This window comes from Malus domestica, chromosome 06 (assembly GCF_042453785.1).
Source record: "Malus domestica chromosome 06, GDT2T_hap1".
Taxonomy (NCBI): Eukaryota; Viridiplantae; Streptophyta; class Magnoliopsida; order Rosales; family Rosaceae; genus Malus; species Malus domestica.
The window spans coordinates 26,271,384-26,290,590 of NC_091666.1; the positions used below are offsets into that span (position 1 = coordinate 26,271,384).

At 42.0% G+C, this 19,207-nt stretch overlaps 3 protein-coding genes across 3 annotated transcripts; 1 reads left to right on the plus strand and 2 right to left on the minus strand.

Annotated features, from left to right (window-relative positions):
- Window positions 1-1,974: 1,974 nt before the first annotated feature.
- Window positions 1,975-3,520, minus strand: LOC103437476 (protein MHF1 homolog). The gene is made up of 4 exons (XM_008375942.4): window positions 3,286-3,520; window positions 3,125-3,196; window positions 2,451-2,531; window positions 1,975-2,271 (listed from the first exon to the last, which is right to left on the minus strand). Exons 1-4 carry the CDS (start codon window positions 3,368-3,370, stop codon window positions 2,123-2,125), a joined length of 387 nt encoding a protein of 128 aa, XP_008374164.1. The 5' UTR covers window positions 3,371-3,520; the 3' UTR covers window positions 1,975-2,122.
- A 1,946-nt stretch (window positions 3,521-5,466) lies between these two features.
- On the plus strand, window positions 5,467-6,847 carry LOC103437566 (trihelix transcription factor ASR3-like). Its single transcript, XM_008376051.4, has 2 exons — window positions 5,467-6,242; window positions 6,434-6,847. Exons 1-2 carry the CDS (start codon window positions 5,507-5,509, stop codon window positions 6,721-6,723), a joined length of 1,026 nt encoding a protein of 341 aa, XP_008374273.2. The 5' UTR covers window positions 5,467-5,506; the 3' UTR covers window positions 6,724-6,847.
- A 175-nt stretch (window positions 6,848-7,022) lies between these two features.
- On the minus strand, window positions 7,023-8,741 carry LOC103437475 (magnesium protoporphyrin IX methyltransferase, chloroplastic-like). Its single transcript, XM_008375941.4, has 2 exons — window positions 8,073-8,741; window positions 7,023-7,656 (listed from the first exon to the last, which is right to left on the minus strand). The coding sequence occupies exons 1-2, from the start codon at window positions 8,634-8,636 to the stop codon at window positions 7,249-7,251; spliced, it is 972 nt and encodes a 323-aa protein (XP_008374163.1). The 5' UTR covers window positions 8,637-8,741; the 3' UTR covers window positions 7,023-7,248.
- Between the last annotated feature and the right edge of the window lie 10,466 nt (window positions 8,742-19,207).

The following is a 19,207-nucleotide window of genomic DNA, read 5'->3' on the forward strand; positions in this document are numbered from 1 at the left end:
AACCACAAAAGGACCTTTTTATTTTTATTATTTTTATTTTTTGCCTTGGGGAGGGACCAAGGACAAAGGTTTCAGTTCCTGAAAACTCGCTACATATTTTGCTTTCAAAATATCTTTGGTCCTTTGTACCCAAAAATAAATCTATGACCTTGACAAAAAGTAACCCAATTTCGTAACCCTTCTTTAACAACCACAAAAACTTAGAATCGTATTACTTAAAACAACATTACCGTTGTCGTGATGTCCTAATCAAATAATATAAATCGTGACTTTTTTCTTCATATTATATTGTATTATTAGATTGAAACATTACGTAATGATAAACTCATTTCATATAAATTTCATTATGGAAACAAAAACAATCCCAAAATTTAAAAATAAGATTGAAAATCTTCCCTCCTTCCTACTATGCTAGCACTAAAAAGGCTACTGCCAGCAGTGGTAGATGCATTGTGGGGCGGGGCGGGCGAGCTGACCTCCCGAACTTCGGTGAACATCCATGAATACCTTGGGTGCTGACCTTTCAAACTTCGGTGAATGTCCATGGATACCTTAGGTACTGCCCTTTTGAAGATTAAAGTTGGCTTCATACATGCCCTCCAACTGTTTGATAAAATGTCTGAAAGAAGGGTGAATGAAATGGTGATCTCAGTGAATAACAAAACATCATCATTCTTGGATAAACATATTAATGGGATGCAATGATATCAAACATTGTTAGTGTGTTCAAGATAAGTGTATTTTTTTGTTAAGCATTCATATGGGAGCAGCCTTGGAATATGTTAGTTACCCTCACAAATGAAGCATTAGCAGATGTGCCTTTCCAAATGACTTCAAGCCTACCAAGACTCGATGAAATGGCGATATACATGCTATTTCTGGTAAAAAAAAATTTGAGCGCTAAGCGCACTATTCTTACTAACCCCGTAATATTATTTCCTAGATCCACCACCGACTCCTAGTAGAAGTGGTAGAATTATTCCAAGTATTTCGGCTATAACTGCTATGTACATTTTCGAGTTTTCTATTCACTCATGATCTGGCCTAGTTGACCTATTCAATTAACCAACTCTTAATATTTTGATCCAAAACACTTATTATTGAGTACAGCGAATGTATATGTAACGTTTCTTACGATAATTGTTCGCATGAGTCATGATCGTCACTCATAACAATTATTGTAGAATTGTAAATAGATGGCGTGCCCACCCTTTGTATGCAGGTATGCAACAACCTGTCGTGGTCTTTAGCCTAAGTATTGAAAATCGGTTTAAGTGGGGACATTGGATAAAATTCCGTTTAGTGGGTGCAATTTAGGTATTTTCCATTGGGCCAGTGGAAAAGTACCGAAATTCAGATTGGGCTGTCCCACTCTAGCCAGATTTGGCTTAGAATTTCATTATTAAAATTATCTTTATCGCATACTTGCATGTCTGGCAACCAGGCCAAACTGATTCAAACCACACGTCCCCACGCCAAACATCACAGATTCACAAATCAGTTTGAACTATTCTGCTTGTTTCCATCCCATTTATTTTGCATAAGAAAATATTAAGATAATTCATTATTAAAATTATCTTCAATTTTTTATCTGACGGTGTAAAGTTATGCTCACTCAATGACCTTGATTGCATGGGCCGATAGTGTAAATTTGGATCCAAACAGACTTATAAACACTTTCAAATTTTTCTACCCGTGCAGTTCAAAATGCTTTAATAAAAAAACAATTTTTTCACATTCCATAAGCAATCTCAGACAAGTCCTTGATTATCAATTAAAGTTCTTTAATTTTTCATTAGAAACATGTTAAAAAGTTAATTAAAAATCCAAGTGTTTCCTAAAAATCACTTTAAATTGCTTCCTGATTAAGCACCAGCTAGGTGCTTAATCTGAAATGGCTTTTGCTTTTCATATGTATTTACTATTTACTCAGGATTCTTCAGAAAGTCACATGATGCAGAAGTTGGAGGGTGCTAAAAGGTCAAAGCAAGTTGCAGATTTCTTACGTAGACATAAATTTGGCAAACTTGGACAACAAGGATTCATCCCTCTATCCGATTTTCGGAATCCCTCTATCCCGGTGTGCATTAGTAAATCATGTTAAGGCAGAGACATGCCCAAGCTAAGAATCTGGAATATGTACTACACTGGTAGTTGCTTGGTCTTCCTTCTTTGATGCTTTCTTTCTCTTCCTCTCGGATTGTGGTTCTTTCGCTTTCAGATCATTGCAGAACAACCTCAACAAGGCGGCCAGATGTTCGTTTCTATGCACTGAATCCGTGTTTTCCAAGAAGAATCAGTACATCCAGAGTCCAAAGAAAAAAGTTCAAACAAAAAATATAGATGACCGAACATAATAACTAGGTTCATAAGAATTTGGGACACATTGTTGTAACATTCAATCTCGGTGGAGCTGAAATCAACGAGAACTCTAAGGCTCGAAGACTCACCAGAGAGTATGACATCTTCCATGTTTGCAGTTTTACGACCACCGTGTTGAGAAAATAACTCGAGGTCCTTTGCCAGCTGTTCTGCTTTGCAAAATTGCAAATCTTCCATTAGAAACCCATCTTTCACAAGAATTTTTAAGCTCAGGAAATTTATGGCATAAAAATTCTTAGGGTGAATTGTATGGTACATCAAAAGCAATGTCACAATTTTCAAATCATCACCTAATATCTCTCACAATCCCCCTACCAACAAATCTAATCGGAATTGCTTCGGTTCATTCAAACCCAATTCAGAAACTAATGTTCCTACCAAAAGAGGCAGTCCATTTTGCAGTTTCAATCACCTCCTACAAACAAATCTAACTGGAATTGCTTCGGTCCACACAAACGACATTCGTTCATCAAAATTCATTTCTGCTCCGAGTAAGGCAGTAGCCCAATTCCTAATCCGACATTTCATTTCTCTATCAAACTCCAAAAACCCAGTTCAGAAACTAAAATCCCTACCAAATTAGGCATTCCGATTCGATTTTCAATCACACAAGCACAAGGATCTCACCACTTTCCAGCCAGTTCTATCATCGATTAAACGAAACCGTACGGTCATCGCAATTTTCCCAAAAGTCTTAATTACATAGCAAGATGCAAAAAGATCACAGCTAGAGACAAAATACCTGTATACTTGAAGGCCAAATCGGCAATGCAAGCCATCACTGGGCCCGAAATCTCCATGTCGTTTCGCTTCGCTGCGCAGCGAATGGGGAATTTGTAAACGAAATCGGAACCGTCCAAATTAATGAAATATTGTGGAAAATTGGAGAATGCGTGCGTTTACCTTCGGCTTCGGCGATATGGATGGTGGAGAGTCTGAATCGATCCCTGAGAAGCTCGCTCACCGAGTCGTCTTCCTCCCTCTCCATTTTTTACTCTTCTTGCTCTGTGGGAAATTCTAGGGTTCCGTTTACTCGTACCAGTTGCGCGCGGGAAAACGGATCAAACGCAACGTTTGGTAAATTGAAATGGAGATTGAACTTCGCGGGTTTAAACGCACCACTTTGCTCAGCTATTGTGTTTTGTCGTCTCATGGTATTTGTTTTTTTAGTAATGTTAGGTAGACTAAACTTTTTAAATCAAATTTGTAAAATAAATAATATAGTTGTAGATGATTGGATTATTAATTAAGTGTCGATTAATGTGCTTATTTCTTATTTGTGACACATCATTTGGTTTAAAAAATTTGATTTCCCTAGTATTACTCTTTGTTTTTCTATATTCCAAGTACGGAGATTTCAACTTGGAAGCCTCATATACATTCCTTTGAGCCCTGACGCAGCATAAAAGTTGCTTTTTTGTAATTGAAAGGTCGTGGGTTTGAGTAGTGGAAATAACTTTTTTACAAAAATAAGAGTAATGTTGCGTAAGATATACGTTGCCCCTCCTCGACCCTTGTAAAGTGAGGAGCTTTATTGGCATGTGATTGCGCTTTTTTTTATGTGCAGTTGGCTAGATGCGATGAGTTTGATAACAGTGTGGTTTCGAGTCGTGGATGTAATCTTTTTGCAAAAGCAAGGGTAGTGTTGCGTATGATGTATGTTCGTCTCTCGACCCTTGAAAAGCGAAAAGCCTTATTGGCTTAGAATCACCCTTTTTTATGTGCAGTTGGCTAAATGCAATGAGTTTGATAATAATGTGATTTTGATTCGTGGTCGCAATCAAGGTTTAGGATGATAGGTTAATCTGGAATTTTGGTTGTTTTAGGTTCCATGGGTTTGACTAGGTTTATGATGTAATGGTGATGAAGGCTTCGTAGTTGCTAGTGTGGATGTTGTCCGCTTTAGTTGTGCAACGTTGACCTACTTTAATTTTTTTCATTTGATCATTATGGTTACAGTTAAAAAATCAGAGTGTTGATGTTAAATTGAATTGAAGTATTGGTTCCTGAATTTGTTATAATATGAAGTATTGATTCTTTTGTGTAATTCCGTTAAAATTTTAGTCAATTATTTGCCCTTTGAAACCCTTCATTTTGGAGTTTTAACGATGTTATTCAAAAATATGATTGATCTACTCAGAAATTTGTAGTTCAATGACCAAAGCTTTAACTGGATCAAAGTTCGAGGACCAATATTCCAATTGTCTCTTACGACTAATGTCTTTGATATATTTTAATTGTAAACATGTTCGAAGTACGGTTTAAGCTTATCTAATGAATATGTGGCATGAAGTTCCTACAACGTGCGCTTTCAACAGGGCAACGTTCGCAAATTAAATTCATGATTTTCGGATAGGTGCTAATATTTTCATAATTAAGTTTATCCTTGCGTCATTTAATATTACGATCTAATGATATTCTTCTTCATTTGTAAGTGAGATGTTTTAGGTTCAGTTCTGTAAATTTGAATCACATCATTGTTGAACCATTGTGAGGCTTAACTCACTCCCCCGTCCCCTTAATGTAGATAATATCGTTTCTTTAAAAATAAAAATAAAAATTTATCCTTATATTATGGCTATGTAATGATGGTTGGAAGATAATGAAATCATTTTTGCATCTGCCGTTGTCTCCAAACCCAGATTTTTGCATATCACAAAATTAATAATATACCATATATGTAACCACCAAAATCTTTGATTTCCTTAACTGGCGATTCGTACCACATCTGGGCTCAAGGCAATTCCTTAACTCTGCCAAAACTGATTAGGTTACACCCAAAACCATATGATACACCGTGAAAGTAATTCACGTGTCATAACATCAATGGCTGACAAGCTTCTACACTCCCGACTCCTAGAGTATATTTTTAATAGATATATACGTGTTACAAAATAACTGGATTGGTAACCTGATGTAGCAGAGTTACGGTCACATTGAATTATTTGTCCACTGAGAGTGCCTATACATTGAAGATTAGGCTGTAAATTTTACTTAATTTGTAGGATTTACTTGCAATATATGGGCTGTAAATACTTATAGGAGAAGCCATCGTCCCAAAAGCACAGTCCTCATCATTTCTAACCAAAACTTTTGTGTGATAAGAAGACCCTTCTGTCTCCTGATGGCATTGGAGTCTATGAATCATGAAGCTGCCAGTCCTAGACCTGACCAAGCTGGCAAGCAGCAAACGCCGAACGGGAGCAGCGAAGACAAAACGAAGATCACGAGGCATCCTCGATGGACCAGACACGAGACCTTTGTCCTTATAGAGGGCAAGAGGGTCGTGGAGAATGCGGTCCAGAGGGGGCGGCGATCTACTTCAGCATTGGGGGCAGAAAATTTCGAACCCAAGTGGGATTTGGTCTCATCTTACTGCAGGCAGCGCGGCATGAGCAGATTGCCTGTTCAGTGCAGGAAAAGATGGAGCAATCTGCTTGTGGATTTTAAGAAAATCAGGAACTGGGAGGCACAGATAGAGCGAGAGGCTGAGTCTTTTTGGGTGATGAGGAATGATGTGAGGAGGGAGAGGAGGCTGCCTGGGTTCTTTGATCGGGAGGTTTACAATGTGTTGGATGGAAAGGAAGTGACTGCAACGGAAGCCTGTCCACTGGCATTGTTTATGCCGGGGCAAACAGATGCGATGGATGGTGATGGAACAGAGGAGGCGGCTGCAGAGGAAGAGGAGGAGGAAGGACCTGAGAAAGATTTACATGGTGGTCGAGATGATATGGCAGAAGATGGATTATGTTCAGATTTTGAAGAGTCTGGGCAAGACAAGACAGCCAAGAAATCGAAGAACAAAAACATTATGCAAGACAGTCCAACAAAAACAGTCACAACTCCAATGCCTAATTCAGGTGATTTATTTTCTTTGCATCGAAATCATTTCATTACAATCGTGTATCATCATCCTATAAGCTTTCGGGTTTTTGATTCTTCATCTGAATGCAAAAGGTCTATCTGAATACCTAGTCAAAACATGACACATTGGGCTTGAAGCAAACTTACAACTTGAATTTTGTTTATTTGTTGTGATTCGATCATACAGGTGCGGTAAAGGAGAAACGAAGTCTAGGCTCAAAGACTTCCGGAGAAAATATTTATCAGGAGAAATGGAAGCAGAGGCGGGTGTCGACAGATGAAAGCGAACACAGCAACAACATCGACCAGCTGGTCAAAGTTCTGGAAAGGAGCAGCAACATGCTGAGTGCGCAACTTGAAGCTCATAACATAAATTGCCATTTGGAAAGGGAACAAAGGAAGGAGCAAAACAACAGCATACTCGCTGCTCTCGGCAAGGTCACAGATGTTCTAGCAAGAATTGCTGACAAACTATGATCAAACTTCGTGGTAAAGCGAAAAATCCTAGGAAGCTGCAGACACATCTTTATCTTAGTAGGCTCATTTTGATTTTCTTCTTGTACCAGTTATTGACATAAAGCTATCGAATTTCTTTCTTCGAGTCTTAAGTAGTTAATTACAGACAACATCAGACTCCATAAGAGATACACAGATCATTGTTAGCTTCGGAAACTTGATCGTTGCATCTGCTTACTGTTATGGTTATCAAGTTTTTGCCATCTAGCTATGCAAATCGAAACCAGGATAATAAAATTTCAGAATTGTTTCTTGGGATCTAAGGCAACGAATTTAAATTTCATATAAAGACACAAAATTGTCATCATACAATTAGGATTGATACATGAACATCTAGTATATAAAGAGTACAAAAGCCATACATACACGAAGAGGATGAGATTCGTGAGAACGTACATGTAAATGAGCTTTACAACCAGTTAGAGGAAGATCCTAAGAATTTTCGGTATCAGAGCAAAATGCAGAACTCAAATATGGCATTCTTCCTCAATTAGCAGGAACAGCCTCGACCAGCCTCGAAAAATAAAATTGTGTAGTGGTTAGTCCTCTCTTCCTTATCCTCCACCCAACCTTCTTCAAGGCTCTCTCCACATCTGCCTCCGAATGTAGATACGCCCTCGTTGCCTTCGAAGGCCCCGGGAACAACTCTCCTATCCTCTTTAGCACATCATAATACAATGTCTTTGGCGCAAAACTTATAAGCAAGCGATTCTCCGCCAATGAAGCAAGATGGGCAATCATCCCATCAGCCTTGCTCTGCGGGTAATGAATCAAAACATCAAGACAGACCACTGTGTCGTACTTCCCATCCAAGCTCTCCAAATCCTTCACTACGAATTTCGGCAGTACTGGCCCTGCTGAGAAGCCATTGCTTAACTTAAGCTGCTCTTTTGCCTGCACAAAAATCAAAACTTTGAGACTAAACCACAGCCCTCACATTCAAGCAAAACTATCACCAAGACTAAGGGACTATTTGGGATTGCCTCTGTAAGAAGCACTTCTGCTCACAAGTGCTTTAGCTAGAAATGTTTTTATTAGAAACAGATTGAAAATTTTATCAAGTGCTTCAATATAAAATGCTTATAGGACCCATAGGTACTTTAGGTTTTTATGCTAATATGGTCAAAAGTGCTTATGTGGTGAGAAAGTGCTTTTAGCCAGAAGCAGTATCAGACACTAACCCAGAATAGCAAAACCCAATTCTACCATAACCCACATTGCCAATTTCCGCAATTCCATCGAATTCAACATTTCCCTCCAAAACCCACAACCACAAAAAGCAGCTTTTAACCAAATCACTAAAAACTCACCTGCTTCTCAGCCTCTGCAACCATGGCAGCCGAAATATCAGCAGCCGTGACAACGGCCCCTTCCTTCGCCAGCGGAATGGCCAAGCACCCGGTCCCACACCCGGCGTCGCACACAGAGACCCCCTGAAGTGGGCCCTCATCGGTCAACATCTTCATCACATTCTCAACGGTCTTGGAGTGGCCGAGCCTGATGTCCCTCTGAACCCTGTTGACGTCATCCGTCTCTCCGTATATCTTCTTCCACCGCTCGAACCCGGACTTGTTGAAGTAGTCCTTCACGACCTCCTTGTCGCCGCCGCCGACCTCCTCGGCCTGGAGGCGGCGCCTGTTTTCCGGGTCGGATAAGGAGAGCGCGGCGGCAAGGGCGGCCACCGAGCCGCCGCCAATGGCGGCGATAGTAGCGCTGTCGACGTCGGCGGGTGGGAGGGCGAAGAGGGGCTTGACGGTGGTGGTGCGGGCAGGGGGTTTTAGGGTGGTGGATTTTGTGGGCTTTGGGAAGAATATGGGCCTGGGATTGGGGTTGGGGAAGTGGAGTGGCAAAGATAGCGAGGCGGAGGACGCCATTTTTTTTTTGTTTTTTTGTTTTGGTTTTCTTCTCTCTCCGACCGGCGAGAGGGAGAGTGGGAGTGTAACTGTGTCTGCGTGTCCGTTGGTTAGTTGATGAGCTTATCCTCCATATGATAAGAGACATCATGCTTCCCGATTCCCGCGGGCCCCACTTTGTTGGGCTGTGTTTGGTTTGGGAATAATTTTCGATTGCGTCCCGTCGTGCCACGTTACTCGTACGCTCGATAGTTTAAAATACATATACGAAATCCCTTTGCATTCGAAAGAAGGGTGATAATATTAGAGAAACCGTATTTTATAGTTCACATGTAAATCACTTTTTAGGAATCTTAATACAAGTAGGTCCCAATTTTATTATACAGGTAATTCACACATGGTATTCTTAACATGTTGTCATAGCGGAAGTGATGAGTTTAGAGATTACGAACGATCATCCTTAGATAGAACTCTGGAATACCAGAGATTGTGAGAGACTCTCGTTTTCTGAAAATTTTATTGAATGAAAAGGTTGCTCAATACAAGGCCTAAGAACATATTATAAAGGCTTGCTCAAGAAAAATAAAAGGCAGGTAATAAAATCCTTCAAATCCCAAAAGACAAACTATAAAGAACATAAAACCCTTGAAAAATAAAGAACCTCATTTGTTAGGAACTTGCAGTTTTGACGAATTTCTGCGAAGATGGTTCAAGGCACATTTGTGGGAGAATTGCATTAACAGATTTTTGCGACAAGTGGCTAGAAAGGACCACTGTGGATGCAAATTTCTTTCTCCTTGATGTTGGACAAAATTGCACCTACAAAACAACTAACACATTTGGTTAAGGCCAAAAGCCTCACGCACCTAAGATGAATGGGGGGCTTTGGCCGAAGAACCTCTTATGCCAAAGTTATAATTTAGAGAGAAATGTGTTTAGAGAGTTTTTGGGAGTTTTACAAGAGTGTTGGAACTAGCTTTTTAGCGAAAATGGAGTCCTATTTTATAGAACATAACCGGCCCTTGGGTATTTTTGGGGGTGTAATGGATGATTTAATTGGTGATTAATGGATTAATTCCTAATTAATCCATTAATTAGCCAATTAACCTCCACTTAAATGGAATGTTATGTAGGTTATACAATAATTACCTAAGATTAGGATGGATGAGAATATCTTTGAATTTGTTACCTATTTTGGACATTTTTGACTTGATTGACGGATGATTGTCCGCTGCTCGCGCATAATTCAAGGGTATTTTTGTCCTCTTTTACCCAAAAATCCATGTGTTGCCTTGTGATTATTTTTGGCTCCACAAATGCCCCTACACCTGTTGAGCTGCTCGCAGTAAAGGGCAGCAGGTGTAGAGATCTTCTTGTTTTATGAAACATAGGACTGCTTCCTTTTTTGATGTAGATTCCCTCTTTAATAGGAAATTAGATCCTTCTAGGAAAATGAAATAAATTTCTCTCAAAGTCTATTTAAGTCCACCTTAAGTGGGTTATTAAATCAACTTTGGAGAGCGATTTACTCTACCCTACAAGAGAAATAGAGCTTAGAGGATATTTGTTCCCCCTTCTCTAGCAATCTTTTACATCCTGCCCGTGCAAATGACCGTCTTTCGTTGATTTCTTCGTCTTTTCTGTGCCGCACCAATGTAAGAAAAATTTAATTTTTTTTGTCTTCTTCTTGGATAGTGCTGTCGCGGGGCAGCCGTGGGGGTGGTGCAGCACGTCGGCTGGCAGGGGCCAAGAGTTGGCTCGGCATAGGCCGAGAAGGTGTTGTGGCAGGGACCACTGCTTTAGGCTGCTCAACTTGGCTAGAGTCATGGGCAGCTTGTGCGGTTGGGACCGCAGATTGAAGCACTGAAATGTAGTGCTAAGTAAGCTGCATAGCTCATGTCTTTTGGGCTCTTGGACCTGACGCGGGCCAGGCCGACGATTGAGAGAAATGAGGAGGTCGCGGGCTTTATGAGCTGCTGAAATGTTGGGTATGCAGGCCTCTTGCCTGCTGGAATGCTAGGTTGAGCTCCCCTGCTGAGTACCGTGAATGGCGTTGGCTGCTTAGTTCTCTTCGCCGGAAGAAAGATGGGCTGCTATCGAAATAGAAGGTAAAAATGATCGAGGCGGATGCATTGGCTCTTCTAAACTCTGTCGTGGAGCCTATTATTAATGAAGGTGGAAAAAAGAGATCTTCCCCGCTTGCTCAAGAGATGCTAGTTGAGAAAACTAAAGACTTCATCTGCTACTTGTATGGGTCTGCTTGTTGCCGAGATTCCTATGATTGACATGACTTCTTCCAATGGGAAGAAAAATGAGGCTGCTAGATCTGAGCATGTGGCGTCTGCCATGTCAAGAATGACTTGTACAATTGCTGATAGTATTGCTCAGTGTATAGGTCTTGGCATGCCCTCAGTGCCGAAGTCTGGTTCTCATTCGGAAAAGCTTGCTATTATGAAGAGCGATAAGGTAGACTCTGCTGCTAAAGTGGCGCTAAGGCCCATTCCCTCTGCTGCTGAGATTGATTCGTCTGCTGGGAAGGAGGAGACTGCTAGTGTGGGCAACTGTGAGAAATCCATTAAGCCTGCTTTTGGGAAGGCTATTGAGATCCATGCGCTTTTGCAACCAGATCTGCTTGAAGGCAATGACGCTTGTGCCAAGTTTGTTGATGGAGTTAGAAAGGTTGTTTGCCCAAGTTCCTTTGCGAAGCATATTGCCGAGTATACGAAGATTACTCTACTTTTAATGATACAGAAGATGGCTATTCTGGCAGCCGAGTCTATGCTCATTGACCAAGAAGATACCAAGGTTGCCAATGAGGTGGCAAAGGTTGTGGCAAGTGAAACTTATTCTTCTGCTGAAAAGATCAAGAGGTTGAAATATGAGCTCGTCGTTTTGAAGGGGTCTAATATCTCTGCCCCCACTTCTCTGCAGGTTGAGACCACTCGCCAAGAGATTGTTGACTTGAAGACTAGGTTTAACGCGATCCAAGTTAAGTATGAAAGTGCAAAGAATGAGATCGGATGTCACATACCTCAGATTCAAGATCTTGAGCGTGTGTTTTTTAGCTTCGTTCCGCTGCTTATGCAAAGGATGAAGAGTTAATTGTTATTTATAACCAAGTGATCCACTTCAAAAGAATCGTTGATAGGTTTGAACCCAAGTGTTGGAACTTCAAGGTGTACTGAAGATCAACGAAAATCTGAAGAAGGAAGTGGATGAGCTGTAACACGTTCGTGTTGGTCTGCTCGATGAGGATGAACAGTTGAAGGGTGAGAATGATGGGCTCGAGGTTTCGAGACCTTCTCTATTTCTCCGAAAGACTTGCTTTCTTTTACTTTTGAGGCTTCCATTAGTGAAGTAGTTGGAGAAGTTGGTGCCCAGGCTGGGGCAGCTAGAGGTGAAGCGCTGGATGATACCATTGCTAAGAGTGTCGTGACTGCTGAAGGTGTGGTGACCAGGTAGTCGTGGGATGTCCAAGCTGCTGAAGTGTAGTTTTCTAGGTAGGTTTGAGGATTTTCTTTGTTTTTCCTTGTAGCTCTTGTTTTGCTTGAACTCATTCGACCTTTGCTAGTTGTTTATAAACATGTTTCCTTTATTTTTCTTCATCTTCACTTATTTTGTTCATACCTTAACCTTTAGACTTTATAAACCAATGGCAAGTGTGCTACTTTTCTATAAGCAGATAGGTCTGCGTAGCTTATGCAGTCGTAAATGTTGGTGTAGAACTTTGCAAAGTTGTTAGTCATAGGGTTGGCAGCCGGATGCCTTACTTACAGAAGTAGACAAGTCCGCGTAACCAATAGGTTGTTAACCTTGGCTTTCTCCAGTTCCGTAGGTTGCGTAGCAAGTATCACAACACTTTAAGACTTGGTGTAGGTTGTTTTGCGCTTGGCAGAGGTGAAGCTTATCGACTACGTAGCATGTCGGGCAATGGATAATGATTCGTATATGCACACTAGCTTGTTTAACCTTTCATAAGAATGTGCAGTTGCATAAGTCTAGTGTGGTTTTACTGCTCGAAGAGCAAGCCGTAAGCAGTCTTCCGGAAACCGTAGGCTACCTTAGTGCACTCAGTAGCAACTTTAGGGTTCCAGGGCAGCCATCTGTAGGGCGTACTGCATAATGTGCCCCCTCCGTCTTTAGAGCCCGGTTCCCCGCAGATTAGGCCAAGAGACCCAAAATCCTTTAGTTAGCTAAGCCTTGAAAAAGACCATTGTGGCTACTTTTAGGAATCGCGACGCAAGCCATCGTGCATCTAGTTATACTAGAGCAGCCAGGTTCATCCACGTGGTTTACCCTCTCGCACAAGAGAGCATGGTTGGTCCATCGAGGGGTGTAATTCCTACGATGAGTCCCTAAGAAGGGCGCGATCTTCTTTTGAAGTGCATGAGTGATCAGTTGTTGTAAGCATGTAGCCGAGCCAAGTTGTGATTACTTCTGAATTCCTCATTGAAAAACGAGTGAAACAAACGAGAACTTAGTTGTAAGGTAGGAACTGCATAACAACCGAATAGTCATCGGCTTGAAAGGTAGTGCCCGTCGAGCTGCTTGAGTCTTTGGGCTTTGATGTAGTGGGAGGTCACACATGGTACTTCCTCAGATTGTAGGCGTTCTACTGCTTTTCGATCTTTTTGTCATTTCATGGTGGTGAGGGTGTAATTACTCTTCTGCCTACTCTGTTGATCTTGTACGGACCGTTTCAAATAGGATCCATCTTTTTGGAGCCTTCTCCGCGGGCAGTGATGAAGGCTTTTCTTAGGACAAGATTTCCGGGCTAAAACTACAGGATCTTAGCTCTTTTGTTGTAGCTGGAGATGAGTTGTTGCTGGTAGTAGGCTATAATGCGGGTGCTGGTCTGCTCACGCTTCTCCTCTGCTAGATCTAAGCTTGTGACCATCTCCTTACTATTTTACTCAATGCTTGGTAGCAAAGCGGTGATACTTGGCTTGATGACATTGTGATGAATGATTGCTTCCAAACCAAATGCCAAAGAGAAAGGAGTCTCACCAGTTGCTCGTCTTTTGGTGGTGCGATATGCCCATAGACATCCGGGGAGTTCGTCTAGCCATTTTTCCTTCTTGTTGGTGAGGGATTTCTTAAGGCAGTCGAGAATCATTTTGTTGGATGCTTCGACCTGTCCATTGCTTTGAGGATATCTCGGCATGGACATGTGCTGCTTGATGCCATATTCTTGGAAGAACTTCTCTAAATCTCTGCCCATAAATTGCGGGCCATTGTGGGTGACGATGGACTGAGGGGTGCCAAATCAGAAAATGATGTTCCTCCATATGAAGCGCTCTATGTCCATCTGAATCGTGATCATCATGAGCTCTGCTTTTACCCATTTGGTGAAATAGTTGGTTGCCACGATCATTATACATCTGCCCCCAGTAGCAGGCGACATAATTCTTACCAGGTCAATTGCCCACTGCATGAACAGCCAATGACTCGTCTGCATGTGTAGCTCACTGGCAGGCAGTGCTGGTACCAGCTTGTAGCGTTAGCAGCGGTGGCACTTTTATACTAACTCCTTAACATTTTGGTGCATGGTAGACCAATAGTAACCTGTATTAAAAGCCTTTTGTGCCAAGGATCAACCTTCAGAGTGATTTCCACAAATGCTTTCGTGGATTGAGCTTAGAACCTTCAAGTCATCAAGAGGCACTAAGCAACGGAGATGTGGTTCGGTTCAGGATCTTCGGATGAGAATGTCGTTCCACATGTAGTAGCGTGCCCCCTTGATTTGGAGTTTCCTAGACTCCAATCTTTCAGTGGGGAGTGTGCCATTGACCAAGTAGTCTATAGTAGAATTTTTCCGGCTCCGTCTATATGCTTGGCTTGTCTAGATATTCCACCGGAATAAAGCGTTTGAATTGGTGGTCGAGAGCGGAGTCCTAAGCTGGCTAGCACATCTGCATGGGCGTTGTCTGCCCGGGGAACTTGAGTGAGAGTGTAAGTTTGAAATGCCTCAAGCTGCTTGCGTACTTTTTCTAGGTATTGCGTTATCCTTTTATGTTTTGTCGTGTACTCCTCAGTAGCCTGGCTAGTGATTAGCTGGGAATCAGAATGAATTGCGAGCTTCTTATCTGCCAAGTCTTTTGCCATTCGGAGGCTTGCTAGTAGGGCCTCGTACTCTGCTTTGTTATTAGATGCTTTAAAGCTTAGAGTGATCGCCTGCTCAAGCATTGAGCCGTCTGGGGTGACAAGAATCACGGCTGCTCGCGAGCCTTTGTAGTTGGATGTGCCGTCGACATGCAAATGCCAAAAATCTCTATTGAGGGAGCAGGTGCGGCTAAAGTGTGCTCGGCTGCCTTCGGGGCGTCGTTGGGCCGCTCTGTTGGGTTGTCAAGGCTAGGCGTAAAGGCACGGTAGGGAGCCGTGGAGCTGAGGCCATGTTACATGTAGCAGGAGATGCTCAACTGCTGGTATTGGGCCACTCTAGAGCTGAATAATGGAGAGCTAGAGTCGTGTGACACGCAGCAGCAGGTAGTGCTTAACTGTCGGTACATGTTGCTCTTATGTATAATCTTCTGGGACGACGAGGACAAAACTTGCTTTTGAGTGTTCATTCCAGTGTTCATCTGCCTTTGGAGTGTCTTTTAGGCCAAGTTGTTGAATTCGTTAGAAAACTTTGCATCCGCCAGGGTCTACGCCTTTATCGTCGCGCGTCTGGATTCGACGGAATAATGCGTCATGATGATGACTGCGTGCGTTTGAAGGTAAAACTTGAGCGTTTGAGTTACAACAACTATCGCCAAAGTTAGCTTTTGAATTTCTAATAGCATCGATGCGAGCTTTTGAACTGTAGTATACATGTAGTTGGGCCCCCAACTCTTCTCGTATGATAGTAGAGCTTATTGTTGGTTCAGATATTGTTAAACATGCGAATGAGTCCTCTGCTGCTTCCGATTTGGATAGTAAGAAAGTGATGTCGAGTACTTCTTCAAGTCCTTGAATATGCATTGGCGAGCCTCGTCCCAAAGTGCATGCTTCTCTACCATAGCGAAAGAGTCTGCCAGAGTTAGATCTTCTTTCATGATCAATTTTCCGAATAGCGGGTAGTCTGCTGGAAGTCATTTTTGGAAGGCTGCTCTAGTTATCGAGTCGTTGCATTCGACTATCCTTGCCTTCTCTACTTTAAACCTCCTCACATAGTCGCGAAGCGACTCCTTTGGGTTCTTCTTGACGTCGAACAAATGGCCGGACTTCTTTTTTATTAAGCGACATGATGAATATTCTTTGGTGAAAACCAAAGAAAGTTTGTCGAAATTCCGGATGGATTGTGACGGCAGGGTGTAGAACCAATCTTGCGCCTCGTCTTGTAGAGTGATGGCGAATATCTTGCATATGAGATCATCGTTGTTTCGATAGAGGATCATTGCGCTTCGGTAGTGCTTTAAGTGTTTCTTCGGGTCTTCATCCCCTTTAAAAGATGTGAAATGTGGCATGCTGAACTCGCGTGGAGGCTCTGCTTGCTCGATCTCGTCCGTGAAGGGTGACTTGCTTATATTGGTCATGTTCCGTCGTAATGTCTCATCAATAACCTCGTTGCGTTGGAAATTACGTAATCGCTTGGTCAAGAGTCTCTCTACTTCTTCCTGAATTTTCCTTTGTTAAGGTAGTGGAGCTCTCGGCTGCCCCCAACCACGACTTGTTGGTCTAAGCTGCTTTTTCATGTGTTTGGCTCACTTATGCTGTGGATGCGGTGCATGTAGCGTGTTCCTAGCAGGTGAGCGAGTTTTTCGCAGGCTGCCGGTTGAACTTAAGCCGAATTGAGTGACTGCTTCTTTCCGTCCGTCGTGTTACCTACTCCGATGTGAGGTGGATGATGCTCCTTGCGGGCTTAGCTGTGATTGAACACTTTGCTTGGAAAATTGCTCATGTTGACTATCGGAGTGTGACCCCAACCATGAATGTATGCTCGTCTGTGGGCCTAGTCGTGAGTGCACGCTCATCCGCGCTCTAAGACGGAAGTATACGCTATCTCAGGGGCCCAATCGAGAGTGTACACTGACTGAACGCTCGGTTCGTGGTTGGGCCTGGTCGAGTGGCTACTTGCTGGGACGCTGATGGAGAGGTTCTTTGTCTGCCATTGTCCTACTTCGGGACACCTCGTCTGGGGCATATTGCATCTCGGTGCATTGCAAGAGTTGGTTCACCAAGGTCGTCTGATGTGCGAAGGCGCTCATCAACTCTATGACTTGTCGAGACAAGTGTTGTTCTCTATATGGGTTGGAATAGCTTGGAAAGAATGCGTCTTCTTGAGTAATGGAAGTGTCGTAGACTTCGGGCGTGAGATTTTAGTTGGGAAATGTCGAATCCGAAGAAAAATGTGGTGAAAATGCTTCTAGTTTGATCGTCAGTCTGGAAATTTGGAGCCGGGATAGTTGAACTAATCTTGGATCGATTTGGGCTACTTGGAAGGCCACATGAGCAGACTGGGTCGCGGAGGCAAGTTGGGCCACGAGAGTGGGCTGCTTGGCTGGAGCAAGCTGGGCCACGAGAGTGGGTTGCTCGGCGGGAGAAGGCTGCTCAGAGTGTGATGCACATGGGTGCGAGGCTTGGGCTCGGTTTGGCAACGCATTGAGTTCACGTTGGGCTTGGAGTGACATGGCTTAGGCCGTGGCCTTGGTGCCGTGAGCCTTGGATGGCATGGCTTGGGCCGTGGTGAATGCACCATGGACCTCGTCATGGGTGGCTATCGAGGTAGCCACCGTGGTGGTTCCTGTGGTGGAAACTCGTGGTGGAGGTGCAGCTCCATTTATTGTCGCATTTAGCCTCGTGGATCGTTGTGGTCCCATTCCTTGGATATTGGAATTTTCACTCGTGGAATTTTCTAAATTTCTAGCCATTGTATTCTTCTTTTACGTTTTATCAAAGAATCTTTGCAAATAAAATTTTTTAATAATAAGAACGTACGAAAAAATACAAGTAGACTAGAAAATAGAGAAAAACCTTTTTTATGCGAGAGTCTTCTACGAGTGTGGATTTCTTCTCTCAATGAAAGCACCAATTTGTGGATGCAAATTTATTCCTCCTTGATCTTGGACAAAATTGCACCGACAAAACAACTAATATCTTTGGTTAAGGCCAAAAGCCTCACGCGCCCACGATGAATAAGGGGGCTTTGGTCGAAGAACCTCCGATGCCAAATTTAGAATTTAGAGAGAAAAGTGTTTAGAGAGTTTTTGGGAGTTTTGCAAGAGTGTTGGAACTAGCTTTTTAGAGAAAATGGAGTCCTATTTATAGAGCATGACCGACCCTCTTTGGAAGAAAGAGTGGCCGGCCCTTGGGTATTTTTGGGGGTGTAATGGATGATTTAATTGGTGATTAATGGATTAATTAGGAATTAATCCATTAATTAGCCAATTAACCTCCATTTAAATGGAATGTTATGTAGGTTATAAAATAATTACCTAAGATGAGGATGGATGAGAATATCTTTGAATTTGTTACCTATTTTGGACACTTTTGACTTGATTGACGGATGATTGTCCGTTGCTCGCGCGTAAGAATCCCGGTATGCCTCAAGGGTATTTTTGTTCTCTTTTACCCAAAAATCAACGTGTCGCCTTGTGATTATTTTTGGCTCCACAACCACCTCTTCTACGACCGCGTTATGGCTTACGGAGAGAAATCTGTTACGCCAAATGAAAGTATCGTTCATTTAAACAGTCTGAAAAGTCCATAACATCCATATTCAGGATATGACAGTATCAAATAATTTTTTAACCCCTAAATTATCAATTCTCCAATCACTTTTCTTACTTAAATGATGCTTCCTTTTTTTCACTCTCCCGCATCTAAAATAATACCAAAGCCGTCATTCGTCACATTTTCCTTCAAAAGAATCTTACATGCATCCAATGAAAAATTTCATCCGCGCCTCCTAGGCTTGTATTGGTGGAAAGTGAAAATTAAGAGGAGAGAAAAAAAAAAGAGAAGAAATCACAACTCACTTGTTATTGGTATAAAGACGTGAGAAATTCTCTCCTTGCATATTCACTCCATCATAGTATACTCGTATTTGACCATAATGCTTAGGGGTCTTCTTCTTGTGTGTGTTTTGATAGATGGTGACATGGTATGACTGGATTTAAGATTTTCTCGTTTAACTTTTTTCTAGTATCGTGTTTGATTGACTTGAGATATTAACTCGATTTCTTCTGTTTAGGAGAATAAGTTTAATTATAGATGTCATTCTCATATTCCCTCCATGATCCTCATGTTAGTATTTATAAATGGATAGATAAACACTATCTTCCTTCGTGAGAATGTTAAATAAAAATGGATTACCATGTCCTCCGTCTTAGCTCTGGTTGTAATAAGGGAGGGATGAGTCTAAAATTATTATTATTTCAAAACGATTTGCACTAAAAGATCATTTCAACAGGGGTGCTCTCTTAAATAAACCGATGTAATCTTCATAAAATACAAAAAAGCAAAAAAATCAGATGTAATCTTCATAAAAAATATAAAATAACAAAAAAATCAGATGTAATCATCCAAATAGTTGAGTTCATTAGAAAAGTCAAAATTGTTACACAAACAAGCCCTTAGCCTTAAGAAACAGCCAGCACTCATAGGGCCAC